Below are 20,447 nucleotides of genomic sequence, written 5' to 3' on the forward strand. Positions count from 1 at the left end.
CTGTAGTTAATTTTCCTCGGTTATATAAAGACTTTCAAGCTGTAACTCAGATAGTGATCCAACAAAGCAACCATGAAGACCAAGGAGCTTATGAAACAAGTCAGGGATAAAGTGGTAGAGAGGCACAGAGCAGGAGATGGGAGCAAGAAAATGCAAGTGCAAGAAAGGCGCCGATTATCCCTCTCGGAGCAGTGAAGTCCATCATTAAGAAGTGAAAGATGCATCATACCACCCAGACACTACCTAGATCAGGTCGCCCTCCCAAACTGAGCAGCTGGGAAGGCAGGAAACTGGTTCGGGATGTCACTCTGAAGGCAACGATAACCTTGAGAGATCTGCAAAGTTCTGTGTCTGAGATGGGAGTCAGTGTTCACACATCAACAATAAGTCGGTCCCTACACAAAGTTGGCCTACATGGACCGGTGACGAGAAAGAAGTCACTACTCAAAAAGCCTCATCTTAAAGCATGTATGGAGTTTGCGAAAAAGCATGTAGATGATACTGCAGACAAGTGGAAAAAGGTTTTGTGGTCAGATGAGACAGAAATTGAACTTTTCAGACAAAATTCCAAGCGTTACGTCTGGCGGAAGCCCAATACTGCACATCACCCAGTCAACACCATCCCAACTGTCAAGCATGGTGATGGCAGCATCACGTTATGGGGATGCTTCACTTCAGCAGGGACTGGGAAGCTTGTCAGGATAGAGAGGAGAATGGATGGTGCAAAGTACACGAATCCTTGAGAAAAACCTGTTTGAGTCAGACAAGACTCTGAAACTGGGGAGAAAATTCACATTTCAGCAGGACAATGACCCGAAGCACAAAGCCAAAGCCACACTGGAGTGACTGAACAAGAAGAGAATTAATGTTCTTGAGTGGCCCAATCAAAGTCCTGACTTGAGTCCAATGAAATTTATGACGAGACTTGAAGATTGTAGTCCATCAACAATCCCCAACAAACTTATCACAACTGGAGCAATTTTCCCGTGAAGAACGGGCAAAAATGTCACCATCCCACTGTGCAAAGCTAGTAGAGACCTATCCAAAAAGACTCATAGCAGTAACTGCTGCAAAAGGTGCTTCTACCAAGTACAGACTTAAAGGGCTGTGTACTTATGCAACCAGTAAATTTCATTTTGTACATTTTCTTTTCAAGTTTTTCTGACATTTAACCTCCTCCTGACATAATAGTGTTCAGTTTAACCAATACAGCTTTGAATAAAAAAAAAGTTTGTTTGAAAAAACTGTGCATACATAATTCAACAAAATGTGACATTATTGGTAGGGGGTGAATACTTCTGCAAACCACTGTATATGTTCTTGTTATTATATTTGTAGGCTTTTATGCAGAACTAAATTATAAAAGCATAAACTATAGCAAGAGCACAGTGCACCATGTTATTTAATATCTCACTTTTTCATGAATTACAATTAAAATCTAACTGTAATACTGACATATAAAGACAGAGTGACAGGCACATTGTATCCCCGTATTCTGATTGTCTTCAATAATTTAAAGAATGTCCTAACCAAGATTCATCAAAATTAGTTAACTTCTGTGTAGTGTAAAAAAGTGCATCTCAACAGGTACTATTAGTAGAAGTACACAGCAAAATATGCAGCGCAAGTCACTAAGGCAGTGTACTTAAAACAGTAAGAAAAAATAATAAAAAACAACAACAGGGCCTTCATTATAGTTAGACTCAACCTGCAAGGCAAACTACGGCTACAAAAGCAATGGAAATTCATTGGGAGGGGGGGATGGGGGGGGACGACTAGTGTTAAGATAATATTAAGTTTGCTACACAAACCCATAAAACCAGAGAAATTTAAGTTAAGTGTTTACACTACAGTGTATATTTGCAGATTTGGAACAGCAAGATGGTAATGTTTTGAGATATCTACATCAAGACCCCCTGAATGTAATTACTAAACTTTATAAAACAAAGATATATGTACAGCACCTGAGAAGAAAGACTGAAGTGTATTATTTAAAAGTATTACCAGTGCTTTCTCTGTCAGACAAGCAAATGCTCCACTTGCTGTTTTCTATAGCAGACATGTCTGGAAGCAGCTGAAAGTGCGCTTTCACTGGTGTGAGTCTGATTAGCACTGCTTGGTATGGTGATCTTAGAAAACAGCAAGGGGAAAACCCTGATGGAGTGAAAGCACTGCTTATATTCCAAAGTGAATTACAGTACAGGTGTATCACAGCTGTGGCTGAATCAAGAAATATATTTGCATTGTCAATGTTTTAAAGACATACAACAATGTGAAAGTAGAAAAATATGTTTACAGTACTGTGCTAACATCATATACATCAGCTATATTTTGCCATTTATTTTATTTTTATTCAATAGTGCAGACCAGCTATTACACATGTGAGTACCTGGGAGACTCCACACTTTCCCTGTCTATGCTGCAATGCCTAGGTGGAACATGTCTCAGTTAAGATGGCTGTAGTGTAAAAACTTAACCCCAATTTTCCTAGTTTTGTGGGTTTGTGTCACAAACTTACTGTTATCTTAACATAGCTTTTTTTTTTTTTTTTTTTTTTTTTTTTTTGCAATGACTCATATCCATGTTATGTATTAAAATAAAAGACCCACATATCAAGACGGTAAAACCAAATCTGTCACAGCATGAGGGTTCTCCAGTTTACCCAATCTCCTCCAGACTTATGCAAGATAGTCTGTTGAGTATCAAGTGATAAAAGGAACCACAGCACTACAATAAATAATCTAAATGTATTTGCAATAATGTTGAAGATTTATTTTATTATCGACAACTCATTACTGCTCTGATAAAACTAAGAATGTAACCCAGTTCCTTCACATCAAAGGTAAACCCTTGTATAAAAAAAACAAAGCCAACCTCGAATAACGATGGCTTGCCTTGCCATGCATAGAAAAAGATACATACTTTGTCTCATCCACTACTTCTACTTCTGCAGGTGCTGTGATGGGTGCATTTGAGTGTCCTGCGGTTGGGTCATCTGTGTTCAGCTCCCCGTTTGTTGAGCTAACCACCTAAAAAGAAGAAAACAAGAAATCAATGATTGACTACCAGAAGTTTATTACACTCCCCTCCAAACTTCTGCATGGATGTCCAAAACAATCTTCGAACCCAGGATTTTAGAACTAGCATGACTGAACTGTATGTTGTGACAACTGATTGAAAACAAATAGATGGAGATTCATGATCACAAAATGAAACGTGCAACAAAATACTAGGCTTGCCGTTGCAATAGGCTGCACTGAACCTTTCCTGCCAATTGGAGGGGGGAGAGGGGGGGACATCACCCCCAAAGCAAGCAAAGAAGTTGCAATGAAATCTAAAGACGCAAGTTTTGGATTCCAGTTTTCACTAATTTGCTTTTAAGAAAAGCCTGGCGGATAGATGGATAAGTACATCACTTTTCCCCTTCATGTATCCCCTTGTCTTGCAAAGAGGAGCACCATATGTAATTCAACAATGCGCTTGTGAAACAAAATAATTCTCTACAATTCTGAGGCACGTTCTGACAACTTCGCCTAATGTGTACAGTATTCCCCATTTTTATATACATTCAGTTCTATTTGGATTGATAAACACACACTACCCCCAGTGGCCAAATATTGTAACTGATTTAGAAACTTATAACATGTTCCAGTATATATCAAGTGATTTTAGGAAAAACTTCCTGGCCTAAAAAAAATCCTCAAACCAGTGTGAGTAGACTAGTGAACAGTACAGTATAATTAGACAGGACTGTAATTTTTATTTATTTATTTATTTTTAATTTACAGGGGATTATTACATTATCCGGAAACTTTCTGATGCTAGAAATGAACTTTTGGGGTTTTACAGCGTAAATGTAAAATAGACAGATAATAGGGGGTCACATCAAGGTACTGCTGTTGAATCATGCTGGCTGGCTAAATCTTATATCAGCATTATTGTTCTTGCGCTCAATTAAATAGGCACAGGCATTAATAATGAGGCATGCTCACAACCTTGAAACCAGTGACATTTACACTCAGCAGGAACCTGAGAATGGTTATATTCCTATTTAACTTGATAATTAAAGCAAACCTTTTCAAATAAAAATGAACATTATGAACAGAGAATGTGGTTTCACTATGTGTTTTCCAGAAAAGGTTAATAAACCACACTACAATGAACATTGACCATTCATCTGCAAGCCGTGTAAACACACATTAGAAACAACTAGATCTTAAAAACCTTTATACTCCGCTACTCCCCCCTCTGACCGAGAGAAAAAACTGAGGTTACACATTACCACAGATATTCCACTTAACCACCAAGACCCAATTTAACCACAATGCTCCCGGCCCTGTCTTTACAAAACCCTGCTTTAAGTAGCTGCACCTTTACTTCCAAATTAGTTTCAGGCATAACATAAATCGGTTGTTGAGTACAGTAGGTCAGTGGTTAAAACCTGTATTGACAGCTACCTCAACGTGATACTTTAGACACTGTTCTACGATGACTATTTTCACATTAAATATTTTCTTTCTTTTTTTTTTTTGGTCTCGGATAGAGCAATTACGAAGGAAGCTTGAACAAAAGGCAATCTAGGGAGACAAACATACAAGTGTAAGTGAAGTGTAAAAATACAAACAAACTAAAATGAGGCTCTGTTTTGTAAACAGGGCATGCTAGGAGGTCGGGGAGACTGTGGACTGTGGATGCCAGTGAGTAAAATCGGTCATGCGAAGAAGCAGAAAATACCTGTACCGAGCCACCATGTCTGTCAGCTGCTAGATGAGCTCTCAATTGGTGAGAATTGGTCTGCTGGGGCTCCCAAGCTGCCCTGTGTTCTGTCGACTGCCCATTTTAATATGCATATATCATGCACAAGAAAGGAGGAAGAGAAAACCCATAAGAGCATTAAACACTCATGCTCACACTTGAAATGAGTGAGAAACAACACACATACAAACTAAGAGAAAAGCACTCGAATTGAAAAAAAAAAAGAATGATGGCACAAAAAAAATCTACAATAAAATAAACCCCTTACTTTAAACATACACTGCAGCAATTCATGCAGGCCATGATCAAGCAATGAATGATCATGAAGACAGCTTAATGGATTTATTCCTACAACTTGTATGTTAATATCCAGATTAATCTGAAGCAATTCGTGGTATTTAGTGATGTCTTACATAAAGAGGTTGGATTTTGTTTCCAGCTATAGCCATCTGGGAGCAACAATGCAGAATTAACAGAGCAGACACACATCTTTATATCTTTGTTTCATTAAAGTTTAATTTGGAACATTAACATGAAATATGCAGATCCTCATTAAAATGAAACTAACTTCAAAAGGCCTGAACACTATACAAGGACTGCCAGTATCTATAGCTTTCCAGTCACTTAGTCTCCTACAGTCTATTGCTGTGGTCGGCAAATGGCGGACGTGTGTCGTCTGGCTCTCGGAAGGGCTGAGCGAGACTGGAACTTCTTTTTAATATTACCGCATGGGGGCTGTCATGGGGGATTCTTGAAAGTAACCTGAAAATGTATTTTGCAATATCGATTCCAAAGTACTTGCTGATTGTGATGACACATTTATGCCTCGCTATGGTACTGGAATCCTCATACATAAACAAGGACACAGAATAAAATAAAACAAAATTAGCATACATTTTTATTTTAAATGCTTCAAAGCGTTATGACAAATTCAATGAAAAAATGGCACTTTCCTTCTGCGCTCAGCTTTAGAGCATCAGATGTGATAGACGTGACGACGATACATAGGTAGTCCTCCGAAGATCTACTGTCAGCCTGTTTCGTGCACCTGTTTTATTGCATTCCCTGTGGAGTAAGTCGCTTTGCATGTGTAAGTAGAGCGAAACATGGAAAGCACAAACAGAGCCAGCTTCTTCATGGTCGCGTAGTTCTCTGGACATAATATAGACGGACCAGAATGATTCCAGATTGGCTATGTTAATGAATTCAGTTTTCAGCAACGACTGTGCCAGCAAATCTACTAGTTTCAGTTGCAGAGCTGCTTCGTCAACTGCGGGAACACTTGCTTCACATGGGATGAGAAATCACCATCAGGGTTGATTGAAAACGGATCACGGACAAAAACGATACGTACCTGGGAATGCTGAAGTTGTCAAAGCGAGCACTGAAATTGTTTTTCAACTATACAATAAAGCCTGTCATAAGGCCAGTGGCTACATCATTAGCAGCAGCTTCCTCTTGATGTTTGCGTAGCCAGTTAAAGTGCTGCAGCCTTCCCAAAAGCATCCAGTTTTTCGACCAGGTCGATGATGAGTTTGTCTCGTTCTTGTAGTTGTAGATTGAGAGCACTGAGGTTGTAAAAGATGTCGGCTAGGAATGCCATCTTTGCAACGAAATCTTTGTTTTCAAGCATGCCGAGAAACTCTTCTTGTGGTCTTTTCTTGGCACACCCTTGGTTCTGAAGCCCACAGAACCGCTGCAGTGAATTGCCCTTGCTCAATCGTTCATGGTGACATTTTCCAAAACGCATTTTGCACAAACGAAATGAGTGCACTGAGAAGAACGGAAGATACAGCCACAAACCACTGGCAATCTCAACGTGTACATACAGGAGGCTTGGTGGTCCAGTGGTTAGGGAAAGGGGCTTGTTTCTAGGATATTCCCAGTTTAATCCCAGCTCAGCTATGTATTTATTTTCATCTTGGTACACTATTTGCAGTACTATTTGTTTACTTTCATTTTATTTTGGTACAAATTGCTTGCTAGTATTGCAAACAAAATACATCAATATATAAGATGACTCAGACACCGGAAGTAAAGGAGAGTTTGATGTGTGATCGTTTTTTTTTAAAACAAACTTTTTGTGAAAATGATGATGAAGACATGGAGCTGAAACCATCCTTTGGTTTTACACTGGCATACACAGCAATAGAGCAATGCACTGCGCCGTCCATCTCCCCATGCTTTCAAGGTGTTCCCATTCCTCTGTGCACTCGCATCGACAACAAACAAGCGAGCACGCCTCATATAGTAATAATGCACATTATTGTTTATAGAAAGTATTTTTTTATTCATCACAAATCTTGCATAGGCTTTTTTTTTTCCTTCAGAAATCTTGTGTTTTGTATGTATTATAATGTTAACAAACACATTGTTTATTTTATTGTTCATTGCACAAGTTATTTATAAAAACAACATTTTATTTTTATTGTGTATGTTCGTGTTATTCTTTTCAAAAATAAATATTTAGTGTTCTTAAATATAAAAAGTGCATATAAAATGTCAGCACCTTTACGTTGCAATAGAAGGGAGACAAGATCAAAACAATAAAACCAATTTATAACCAGGTCTAATGGGATACAGGCCTGCTACAACTGGCCCTAAGCAAATATCATTTAAGCAGAGCCATTTACTAACCTGTAATAAAGGCCAATTCAGGATGAAGGGAGTTACAATTATGCAGGTAACTCATTTCTAATAAAAACGATAATTATAAATATAGTCCACCAACCTCTTCTTTTCTCAGTTGTCGAGAAACACAATCCTACAGCTCTGAACTCCCTTAAATCTAGATAGTCTGGAGTTTTAATAATTTCCACCCTGCCAGTAATCATCCCAAAGATAAAAATGACCTACCTAATTTCTCCCAATAAAGACTATCCACTCGAATGAAGAAAATGTAACAATCCAGTCATGCAATTTTCATTTCATTCTGAGAATACAAAAATTCTCTAACCACCGTGACCAGTTTTTAGCACACTCACTCTATAATTTATAATACTATATAATTAATGTTAGATCACAATAGAACAGAACTATCAAAATAGAAATTCTAGCAGAATTAAGTACACCTCTGTATGGAGTTGATTCAGCTGAGATGTATGTCCAGTGAAGTACGGCTGTTACTTAAGACCTCCCAAGAAAAGATATAGTAGTGAGATACGCAGCACTGCCACATCAGTGCTATACCAGTTTGCTGTTGTTTTATTACTTTCCATACATAACTATTACACACCCAACAGTGCTTCATTCAGAATCTGATGAAGTTTATTTCAGTATTTTTAAATTGATAACTTTCCACCGTATTTATTTAAACTATTAAGTTAACCTGTACTGGTACACTGTTTGCAAAGCTACTTACCAATACAGTCTACTGTAGTTCATGCCTTGTTACTCAACAACAACAACAAAATATCCTAAAGTGGACTACGATACAAATAAGAAAAAAGGCTTCTAATAAAATAACCACAATCATATTATTACATTCAAAGAAATCCAATGAAAAGAAGAATGGAGTCTTCTATCAGTATGTACAAGTGTGGGGAGGGTCAGATCAATGCAATGTGTTTCATTGTATTACCCAGAGTAAAATGTGTATTATTGTATTCAAAATACCTGAACAAGACCAGTTCTTTTGAAAGCTATATACATGTCTTATGGTGTTAAATAAAATAATAATAGCAGTAGCACAACACGCAGATGAATTCAAATGTGCATAAATCAGTGATACCACCTCCTGCCACTTGCCTGAGTTTTGGCTTGCTGTGTTTTATCCTTGTGCTGATGTGCATCTCTGGTTGAAGAGGACAGAGCAGCATCTGTTTGAACTGGACCCACTGGAGTCGGCTAAAATGGAATAACATCAGTAAGTAAAATAAATAAATAAATAAATAAAAATACATTTAGAAACAAAAACTTCTGAATAGCTGAAATATTTACTGCATGTCAGTCGTCTCACGTGCTCATTGGATTCTGGCAAAATAAAAATCTTTCATCATAAAAAAAATCAGCTATTTAGCTATTTTGAACAGTGACTTTAATAAGTGTTTTTTTTATATCTTTAAATTATAATCTGAAATGCATGCCTTACAGATGAAAAGTGATCTTAAAACAGTTCAGTCTCAAGCTCAGTGATTTTCCTTATTATTAAAAGATATACAATAAATATTGGATACTTACAAGCTGTTTGCCAATCCAGTCGTACTCGTAATCGAACATAAAACCCCTTCGATCAAGCAAGTCTGTAAAGAGCTTCCGCAAATAGTCATAGTCTGGTTTTTCAAAGAAGTCCAACCTTCTAACATAGCGTAGGTAAGTAGACATCTCCTCTGAAATTAGAAGAAAAATAATTAAAATAAAATATCAGCTGATGATTAGTCTTGCGTGGGTCAAACGAACAAATGACATTTTTTTTTTAAAATCAGAAAAAAAAAAATATATATATATATATATATATATATATATATATATATATATTATATTATATATCTATATATATATATATATATATATATATACAATTATATATCCTAAAAATCAGACATCATCAGTTTTCTTCTCTGACAATTTTCCAATACATCGCTTTTTCAGCATCGAGTGCAGTGTTGAAAGAGTGGAAATGCTCATAATCAACTGTGAAATAGGAAAACAAAGAAGTAGGCCTACCTGGAAAATTCTCACATAATACTTCTATTGGCGTCGACCTCTTTGTGTCCCCTATTTTCTGATACCTTTCTTTTAAAGTGTCTGCCTAGGTGACAAAATGATAAAACACACTTTCAATTAGTTTCCAAAGAGAGATGATCAAAATGATAAATCATTATTATTAAATATATAGTGCCTTTCATAGTGGACCACCATCACAAAGGCTTTACAGAGGTAGGCTGGGAACTGTGCATTATATATATGCAGAGTCACTTAGAATAGGACATTGACCTAGGATGGAGACAAAGAGGTTAAGTATCATAGATTCCTTCTTCATGTAAGCACTCCCTAATCCATGTACATGCATTTCCTTGGCATGAGATACCCTGAGATACTGTTCCTATATTGAGTACAGTGTACTTTGAACAAATCACAGTCCATAGGTCAATTATGGACAACTTGACATTGTTTTGGACAACCAAATGTCGAAAATGGACTGCCCGAAGGGCAAGTACCATTACCAAAATTTTGCGAGCCCTGGAACGAAGAAATCTCGTCTTGGACATTGTTTGAACACTTTGTGAACCTGGCTAAACTTTACCGGGTTACACTGCTATGCTGTCTGCTTGTGCACATGCATTTGCCTTTTACTCTTGGTAGTTAGAGTTCGGGTAATCGAATACACAAAAATGTTGCACCCTTTGTATTCAAATAGGAAACTATTAGAAATTGCCATTCCTAATCCTAATGATAAACACTATTAAAACAGATACAAAATAATAACAATCCTACTTAGAGTGCCAATCTTGCTGAGTGATACCAATGAGTCCTGGAAAGATTATGAATGGTATTTTTGACCTGAACACATTGGATCCCAAATAAGTTTGACAATTCGATCGCGTATGTGGGTATCCATCAGGACATCTTACTGTGAGACTGGATAGGATGTAAAGGAAATGTTGAAATAACAAAAAATAAAGCTGCTGTTTTATCTGCAAGTCTGGGAAACTGAACAAGGCAGACCGTTACTTTTTTTTTTCTTTCCACTGTCATAATGAAGCCTACACTCTAAATGTTCATCCTCATTTTTTTTTCATAATTACTTTCTTTATGATTTATTGATTTCAGTGCTTTCCTTTTGGCCTATTGTTTGCTTAGTCGTAGAAAACTCAATTTGTAAAAGATTTGCCATGTCATAGGAACAAGTACCAACACAGCCCTTCCGCAGGCAGTCTCAGATTCTGGCTGTACAACAAATATAACGTGCTGCAGGAAAGTTAGGATAAGTTCGTAGTTATGTTTAAAAAAAATGCTTTGTAAATTAATTTTCAGCTTTTTAGCACACTGGCCGATTTTCCTGGATTCATAAAATGGAAGCAATGTGCACTCATTTTATATATATATATATATATAGTTTAAATGTAACCGGCCCAGTCAGGCCTGTGGTGCATCATAACTGCCGCCAAACTACGATCTCTACCGGCCTTGGGCCGTCAGGCCATGGTTAATGTTGAACACTGGTTTGGGATATTCAATCTATTTAAAACAGTAGGTAGATGTTTATTTTTAAAATTATTTAGTTAATAATATCTTTATTTTTATAATAATGGACCAATAATCTTTATTTTTATATAGCGCCTTTCATAGTGGACCACCATCACAAAGCTCTTTACAGAGGTAGGCTGTGAACTGTGCATTATATGCAGAGTTACTTACATGATTTAACATTTCATCTGCAGGATGGAGCACAAGGAGGTTAAGTGACTTACTCAGGGTCAAACAGTGAGTCAGTCAATGGCAGAGGTGGGATTTGAACCAATGACCTTCTGGATCACACTGCCTCCTATAATATTCCACTTAAATCACAGAGAAACTGTTACAAAATATTTTAAAATAATTACCTTTAGACCTTGCCAGGGAAGGCTGCCTCTGAGAAAATACATAAACATGTGACCTAGCGCTTCCAGATCATCTCTCCTACTTTGTTCTATAACAAAAGACAAGAAGAAAGGCAGAAACACAGAATTAAACACTTAAAAACAAAAGCCTTTATAAGCAGGTCTTCTGTAAAACCAACAGGAAGAGTATTAATTTAAAGGGTACATAACAACCTTTTTTATTTTATTATGTTACATATTCCCATATGTTGCGACAACTGTTTACCTAAGCTATGTGGTGCTGTTTAATTTTTTTTATTTAATTACATTTTTTTTATAGTTTTTTTTTTTTTTTTTTTTTTTTTTTTTTTTACATTTGACCACTTTTTTTTTTTTAAACTTTGACATTGTATTCCCTGCCTCAATATGGCTTCCCGTCTACCTGCATGGACCTCTCAGAACTACATCTCCCATCATCCTCCTGCCCATATGTGTAACTGAGATAGATTTACCAGTGAGCAGGAGGATGATGGAAAATGTAGTTCTGAGAGATCCATTCTGGTACATGGGAAGCCATCTTGAGGCAGGGAATGCAATGTAAAAGTGGTCAAAATGTAAAAAAATATACAAATTAAAACAATACACACACCTTACATAAACAGTTGTAGCAACAAATGGGAACATGTAACACAATAATATACAAATTAAGGTGCCTAAACACATCTATCCTGGAATATAATAGATTCATTATATTATAGTCTCTTCTCCAAAAGCTCATACTTTTTTTCCTTGAGGATAATCATATTCAACAGGCCCTCTTCTACTATTTCAGTTGTACAGGAACACTGCCAGCAGATTATGTCATTCAATGTGGCATATTTCACATTTCTGGTAACTACTACCATTAGAAAATATCATCATACAAATTATATGCAAACAGTCATTTCTAATTCTACTAAACAGGCACTATCCTAGAGCTTGCTCTAATGATGTCAGCATGAAACCATTAATATCAGGGGTGGATCGAGCTCCATCATTTAAAATCTGCTACGGTATCTCTACTGGTACTCATATCAGTGTTTTCTGCAAGACCTTTCTCGGTGATAGGCCTACGGATAGAGCGTCATGGAAAAAAAACAAAAAAAAAGGAGCAAATTGTTATTCACTGAGCTCCCATGGCCTTAAAATTCCCTAGAGAAGACACACCCCTAAATAAACATGTTTCATCCATTATGAAAAATATATCAGAGGGTTCAGGCAGCTTCATATAATAAGATATGGTTTTCAGAGCACTCTTTCAGAAGAGGATCCCCCCTGGTTTTATATATAATGTATTTGGTATTGCAATAATATTACTCTCACACACAAATGACAAGATAATGCTGGAATCCATTTTATATTACAAAAATGAAAACATTCCTCCAATTACATAATGCTGTACATACATAAGACATACTATTCCAGCAACTCAGGTAATTGATCCCGCCATTTGAACCACAACCATAAATCAGATAAAAGACAATTCACCTCCTGACACATTCATTGTACCATAAATAAATGGAACTACTTGTAAATCACCACTTTCACTCAGAACCTGCTACAGTACAATAATCAAGAACAGATGGTGGTTCTCCCAAATGTTTCACCAATTAAAAAAAGTAAATACACCCATCATAGCCTACCTTTTCCTAAATGGGTGTTTATGCTCATGTATCTGGCTGTTCCAGTAAGGCTCTTGTGTTCTCTGTAAGGGATGTGCTTCTTTGTCTCTGGATCAATGTATTCCTTTGCAAGACCAAAATCTATAATGTGAATAATTTGCTGGTTTTTGCTACCCGGTCTTCCTATTAAGAAGTTCTCTGGTTTAACATCTCTGTATATCAAGTTTTTTGAGTGGACGTACTCCATTCGGGTAATCTGTTTGGAGGAAAAAAAAAAAAAAAAAAAAAAAAAGAATACATTTTTCACAACTACTGCTTTACAAAACACATTAGTTACTATCTTACTAGGTTCTGCATCATAGTTAATTAAAATGTGTTAAATAGAGCACAGTACGTGTATGAAGAAATTACATGTATTCTATAGCTAGCTACAGTTTGTGTTGAAAATAATAATGAGAAAGGATAGGGTTGTCCAAAATGAATAACATATTATTAAAGAGTTATCAGTTGTATTCATGAAAAGGAGAAAAATCTGCAACTTTTTCAGAAACATTAAAATTAGAAAAAGGCACTCTCGTGTAGCCGGAGACCCTTAGTAATACACAACGCAGTAACTAAAATGAGACTTTGTCATAAATTAATTATAAACCCTTTGTAATTTGTTTGAAATATTATGAATACACAATACTTACCAGTTGTATCACTATCATAAGAACTGTTTTAAGTGAAAACGTCCTGTCACAGAGATCAAACAGGTCTTCCAAACTAGGTCCCAGTAGTTCAAGCACCATTGCATTGTATTTTCCACATGGCCCGAAATAATAAACCTGAGGTACCCCATCTGTGGAGGAATGGGGCGATGTTAGAGATGTAACATACTTACATTAAAATTGAGGTTAAAATTATTTATTTGCTTAACAAAAAATAGAAATACAAATACTGTTGGATGTCATAATTGCCACTGTGATGGGTGACATAGGTCAAAATGAAATGTTAGCCTTAACAGGGCAAAATGAAGCTTATAAGAAAATCTGTACAAACTCTTTGCACTGTATCATACAACATGGGTTCACTTGCATTCTTTACAACGTGGCAGACCAGTCGTTGAAAATGAAAAGCAGAAATGACAGCCAGCTAATTACCTGTCAGTACCTGTGTATACTGTTCTAGTTATCACACACCTTCCCATAGCAGTAGCGCTGAATCTTAATAAGGTTTGAGAGACTGAATACTACAGAGAGATCTCTGCCCAAACACACTTAGGATTCCAAGAGCTCACAACACCTACAGCAGATTAGCCACAACTGGAGACAAACACAGCAGGCAAGCCTCTACCAGCCTGCTACTGTACTAAATCTCCTCATCTGGTGGTGAAATAGTTAGCATTCTGACAAATGGACAGTTAAAAAATCAGCTCTCAGCTACGGTAGCTAATCTTGGGAGTTTTCCTCAAGGTTTTTATTATTAACCAGCTTTCCCAGCTGTAAGCTGTACAGCACAATTGAGAAGTGCACAATCTAATGTGAAATTAAAATTTTCAAAGCAATTAACTGGTTTGATTCATATTACTTGTGACTGCTGACACTGAATTGGGGTTTTGGCTGAAGATTTACATGTACAGCAGACAATGCACACTTCCATGAAACACAATGATACCTGTTAACATGGTGAGTTTGCTAAGCATGAGGTTCTCAGGCTCTTATTTCATTAACTGTCAAATAAGCCATATTGTGTTTTGGGCCATATTCACAATGCTTTATTTACTATTTATTTATTTAAATAGTACCTTTTGTTTTTATAGATAAAATACAGTACATGGTTTCATGAACATACTGTACCATACTATTAATTTAAGAAAGAAAATAATCGCTTACATTATTTTCAAAGTTGCCACTGCAAATATAGTGTATTACCATAGATCACTGCTTTAGATATTGCAGTATGTACAGTTAGTAAGGAGACCACACAAATATTAAAGACCTGATTGGGTATTCCTTTCTTCAGAAGCTAGTTCAAGCCTTCTAAAAAGGTACAAAATAAAAGTATAGAAAAGACATTTCCAATATGGCTGTGTGAAAGTTCACAAAATATATTTAATTAAATATTTAATAACGTATTTGTTTATTTAAGCTTGTAAGATATTATAATACAGGACAACAACACAATGGCAGGTCAAATTAAAATGATTCATTCAAAACAGAAGGGCCAGTGTGACCAAGCTTGGTCTATATCTCTACATACCAACTGAGAAAAAAAAAAAAAAAAAAAAGTAACATTACAGCTTCCTCTCTTCTCTCTGACACTCTCTTGCAAAGGACAACAGGATATGAAATGAAAAGCCACGGACAAAGCTCAGTTCTGTCCCAGCTGTCAATATATTCAAAAACTTTAGGAACTGTCATTTTAGGACTGCTTAACTTTTTTTAAAAATAACACCCGATATAAATGGATTTTCATTAGTTTTGCACAAGCATAGTAGACCATACTTCACGATGAAAAACTGAATATTACAAATCCAAATGTAGAAAGGCTTACTGTACTCTACAGTTTTAAAAATGTAATAATATAATAATAATAATAATAATAAATAATAATCACTTTTATTGGTCCACGACACAAAAACATAAACTGGAGAAAACAGGAAGAAAAAGTAATCTGCAATAGAGTTGACTTTATGTCTAGGCGATGATACAATTTCCTGTTACAGGGTTAACCACTCTGAAACTGTATTCAAGAGGATCAAATGAAATCAAATGAAACAGGAGTATAAGCGCAGACTTATTTTGACACAGCCTGGCGCCACAGAAGAACACTTTAAAAGTACACCTGTATATAGACATAATTGGTATGTAGAAACTCAACTTTACATTTAGCCTAATTACTAACCTTTCAAAACATACAGAACATGTAGCAATTCAATTGCATTGTCCACTTCTTCTTCACCCAGCAGTTCCTTTGCTCTGAAATATGTTTATTCAGAGCTGACTAGAATCCTGGGTGTATTTCAGTACCATTTCCTACGACTGCTGTGTACTTTGTGGGTACTGTACTTTTGCATGCTGCACTGAAGAACAAAGTAAATGAATGGCATTGAATCAGGGGCAAGAGCTCTATTGAACGCTGTGTTTCAGCCACACCTTCAGACCCACTTCCCCAAATCTGACCCACCTACTGTACTCAAGAGGCCTACATCATGAAAGTATAGTTCCCAAGCCACATAACAACTATTCCTGTTTTACTAGATTATTGATAAACTGTGTATTTACAAATTGATTCCTTTAAAACCAGAAAGACACTGCAAAAATGAAACTATAAAACTATTTTACTGTATTGTCAAAAAGCTGATGTAAATGTGAATGAAACCTGAGAAAGGTTACCATCACAGATCTTGTTTGTTTAATGCATTTTTAACCTTTTTGGTTATTACAATAGATTCAAAAGATCATACTGCACTTGCTATTGAGGGAGCAACTGCTGTAAGTTAAAAATAAATAACAGTGCTTCGCTATATTCTTTATTCATCTTAAGATTGTAAATGTGTTAAACTAGAGATTAGATATTTAACAAAATCAAAGCATCACGTAATGGATCTCCAGCCCTGGTCCTGGACAGCCCCTAAAAGGTTTTCTAGATGTCTTTATGTCATCAATGGCTAAAGATCTAGAACACCTTGACTAATTAGCCAATAATCGGAACAATTAACAAACTAAGAGCTTGGTTGAAACAAAATCTATAAGACCCAGTAGCTGTGCAGCACCAGGATTGGAGACCCCTGAGGTACAGTGTAAAAGAAATGGCACCTCCTGGAAGGAAACAGGTTAACAATGTACTTGTGTTTACAAATGTTGAGACAACATCTCAAAAGTGTTTGGTATTTATTATCTTGAAAAAAAAAAAAAAAAAAAAAAATATATATATATGCTAATTATTAATATATATATATATATATATATATATATATTAAAATTTTTTAATTGTACTGTAGGCTGTAAATGAATGAACAAAATCCAGATGGGGAAAAAAGAAACCTGAACCCAGGCTAAGGGGTGGTTTAACTTGAAAAGGTTCTGGCCATTAAAACAATACACTAGTCTGACAAAGAGATCTGGAATACAGTATTTGAAATCTGCTAGAAATGGAATTAGAAAAAAACACTTTACTGTACACTCACTTCATAAAATAAGTAGCTTACTGGAATGAGGGCCTTAAGGAATGGCGGGGCTCCCAACTGTTTAAATAATTTTCATTATTAACATCCTGACAACATTTTACACTTTAAAGTCTGTTTCAAAACTCTTTTCAAAATGGCCGTTCTTGTGCACTTGTTTTAAAACATGACACAGCTCTCTGGCTTTTCTGTTACGTACCACATCATGGATCGTTATTGCTGTGTTCCCGGTTTGACACCGTGGGCAATAATCCTTACGTGATCAGTGCACCAGAGTGACCATTTTGAAATGAGCTTTGAAACAGACTTTAAAGTTATGTGTAATAAGTTGTCAGGGTGTTAACAATGAAAATAAATATTACAGGTACGCTATTTAAACAGCTGGAGCGACACGCGTAACGCTATATTTTCCTGAACCTCGCTAATTACTCTAATACTAAAAATCTTTTCAAAAGCTCAATATAAATACTTAAGAGTACAGCCCATTCCTTCAGCTGAACTCTCACTGTTGTTACCCTGTGATAATAAATTTGTTGGTTTAAAACGCAGAATTAAATGTAGAGTACACCAAATGCTCCCATGAATTCTTACTCCATCAAAACACACTGTACAGCAAGAATACATCTTTTAAGGAAAAAAAAAAAAAAAACTTCTATAAAAACGACCTTCTGACATTTCCTTTACAAACAATAGGTCATTCTCACCCACAACCCCATCCTGTTGGGTTTACAATGCAAGCGAACTCTACAGCGCTGCACAAGGTAACTTGATCTGTGATCACCAAAAGCCAGCAGCATTTAGGCAGCTGCACAATCATCTGTGAACCGCAATTACAGCAAGCAACTCGACATTCTCATCACAGCAGACAATGGCAAAACGTTTGTTTAATAGCATACTGCACTTGAGGTTGAGCGTGTAACATTATGCTACAAACACAAACAATCGGATGGGTTTGCAGATTTCCTTTCTGCCAAATGTAGAAAATCAATAGCTACTTTCAATGTAAATGTATGACCACAATTACACCTTTACCTTTTGAAGCACAGAATTGAAAGCACATTTTAAACTGCTTTAAAAAAAAATGCAAAAAAATGTAAAATCAGTTTCAATTTACAGCACTAATCATGGCAAAGAATAACGTGGCAATGCAGAAAACTATTAATGCACTCAGGTTTTGCAAATAATGCCCTAAGTTTCTGGATCATCATGGCTGCAACCACAAGTAGGAATGAATAAACTTGAAATAGAGGCAATTTAACATCTGTTCCATTTAGGGGAAAACAAATCACTTGTTCATATGCTCACCATCTGTACTACAGTGCTCTGAGGACATGAGATTAACCATATTTTACCATTGTTCGTGAACAATGAAATTAGAATCTCCATACAGGCTACATCATGGAGTTGGTCACTTTCACATGCTAAATGTTGCCCTGTAACTGGCTTCATATGAATGTTACCTCCACTACCCCAGCACTGCAGCAATACAATTCCAGCTCCGAGCTAGAAAACTACTACTTCCTGGGTGAAGTCACAGATGCTATTGATCGTACAGTAGATCTAGAAACAGGGATGGGGTGGATGGAAAATCAACAGTTACCCAGAGCTATTAAAAATCTTTATCAGAAACTGAAATTATTGTTTTCTTTTAGTTGCTCTTTAAACAAACTTGAGGCCAGTGTCTGGTACTTTTTCAGTTGTATTCTGTTCCCTGCAAGAATACACTGAACAAGGAAATAGTGTTTTTAGGAAATATGTATTGATGTGATGAGGTCATGTCTTGTTTTGCAGATGTGTGTAAGAGATGTGTAGCATTTAAGTAAATGGTGTTTCTAAAGTACCATTTTGAAATGCGAACCTTGTGGTTTTGGTTGCAGCTCTATCTCTCCTACTTCATGGAACCAGTTCTTGTGAAACCTTAACATGTTTGGCCTGGTACAAAATAAAATAAGCCTAACGACCTAAATGAAAAACTGAATCAATAAAGAAAAATGTTATGAAAGACCGAAATATTTTACAGTACCATAATATAAACACTGCTATAAAAAGGATGCTGCAGGAACTTGGAAAGGGCTGGTAGCCCAAAGGCAAATAATGAAGTTCTGTACCATCTCTTAGTATTAAAATATCTCTTTCACAGACATATAGTATGGACTGGGTGTCAAGGCAGCCCTGTGTTGGGATAATTTTAGTGCTACAATAACCCTAGCTGCTAACTCAGCAAATCCTTCCCCCACCCTCTGCATATTTTACAATCAGCCAAATAAGGACCAAGCCCTGCAGTTTTAATGTATGTTATTTTTTTAACAAGATCCGAGCTCAGTGGATTCCCATTCCAAGAAAATTATAGAACACAACCTCAGATTATGTGCATTTGCAAAGCAGCTGTTTCTCTTGTTAACTCATTGGAAAGAGGGAAATTCTGCACTGTTATTATCAGCACTGGAAGATTGAGAGAGAAATCTGTCTTGTTCGTGTCAACTTGTGTAGGGCTACTGATACTTTATTTAAAACATTTTCTCTCTATGCACATTAAGTGTAATTACTGACATACTAAAAGCTGTCAGCATCAATCATTGAATTGACAGCTGTAAATAATAATAATAATAATAATAATAATAATAATAATAATAATAATAATAATAATAATAAAACAACAACATTTCTGCATTTGACAACAATGTAAACTGCTGAAAGAAAACCAGCAGTTGTACATGATGCTATGGTGACAGCCTACCCGTATACAGTATTGTCACTGGGTAAATATGACATTACTTAAATGTGGGTATTCTCAATATACTGTAGCAACAAAAAAAATGATGTACTGTATGTAGTGATGTGTGGCGTGCTCTGCCCCTTTATGAATAGGTATATAAAAGTTCTCTATTTTGATTATTATTTGCATTATTATTATAGAATTATAGAATGTGGCTGGAGCCTTAATGAGGTAACTGCTTGACTGACGGGTAGTTAAGGCTCCAGCCACAGTATAAAAGAACCCACTCTGGGCTCATTAAGGGGGTGGTTGGAGAAGGAGAGAGAAGCACAGAGACAGAGAGCCAAACAGACCATTGCTACTAGTTTTGTGAAGTTTTTACAAAGGTACTCGTTTGGGTAGAATTGTTGTATTTTGTTTTGTGAACCTTTTGTTTCGGCCTGCGTGCCCTTTTGTTTTGTGTTTGTTTTGGTTTGAAAAGTCTTTTGTTTTTATTTAATAAACATACTGCTGTGTTAGTTTCAGCTCCGCATTCCAGAGTTCTGTGTACTTCCAAAGAAGCAGATGGTGCTTGCATTTTAGATAATTGAGCATTTAACTTGTTGATTTACAATACGAAATAGTTG

The 20,447-nt window shown here is 36.2% G+C and overlaps 1 protein-coding gene across 6 annotated transcripts in view; it reads right to left on the minus strand.

Annotated features, from left to right (window-relative positions):
• Nucleotides 1-20,447, minus strand: part of LOC121302445 (casein kinase I) — a 51,292-nt gene that overhangs the window by 7,517 nt on the left and 23,328 nt on the right. For 2 of the 6 annotated variants that reach the window (XM_041232447.1, XM_041232438.1), the window contains exons 4-11: nucleotides 13,630-13,778; nucleotides 12,959-13,193; nucleotides 11,301-11,386; nucleotides 9,421-9,505; nucleotides 8,935-9,083; nucleotides 8,503-8,601; nucleotides 4,735-4,830; nucleotides 2,923-3,029 (exon numbers count right to left, since the gene is read on the minus strand). In XM_041232447.1, coding sequence (XP_041088381.1) covers nucleotides 2,923-3,029; nucleotides 4,735-4,830; nucleotides 8,503-8,601; nucleotides 8,935-9,083; nucleotides 9,421-9,505; nucleotides 11,301-11,386; nucleotides 12,959-13,193; nucleotides 13,630-13,778 — 1,006 coding nt within the window. Of the gene's footprint in view, nucleotides 1-1,243; nucleotides 3,030-4,734; nucleotides 4,831-8,502; nucleotides 8,602-8,934; nucleotides 9,084-9,420; nucleotides 9,506-11,300; nucleotides 11,387-12,958; nucleotides 13,194-13,629; nucleotides 13,779-20,447 lie in introns of those variants that run through there. The other 4 variants (XM_041232473.1, XM_041232464.1, XM_041232431.1 and 1 more) reach the window with 3 other exon arrangements.

Source organism: Polyodon spathula, chromosome 2 (genome assembly GCF_017654505.1).
Source record: "Polyodon spathula isolate WHYD16114869_AA chromosome 2, ASM1765450v1, whole genome shotgun sequence".
Taxonomy (NCBI): Eukaryota; Metazoa; Chordata; class Actinopteri; order Acipenseriformes; family Polyodontidae; genus Polyodon; species Polyodon spathula.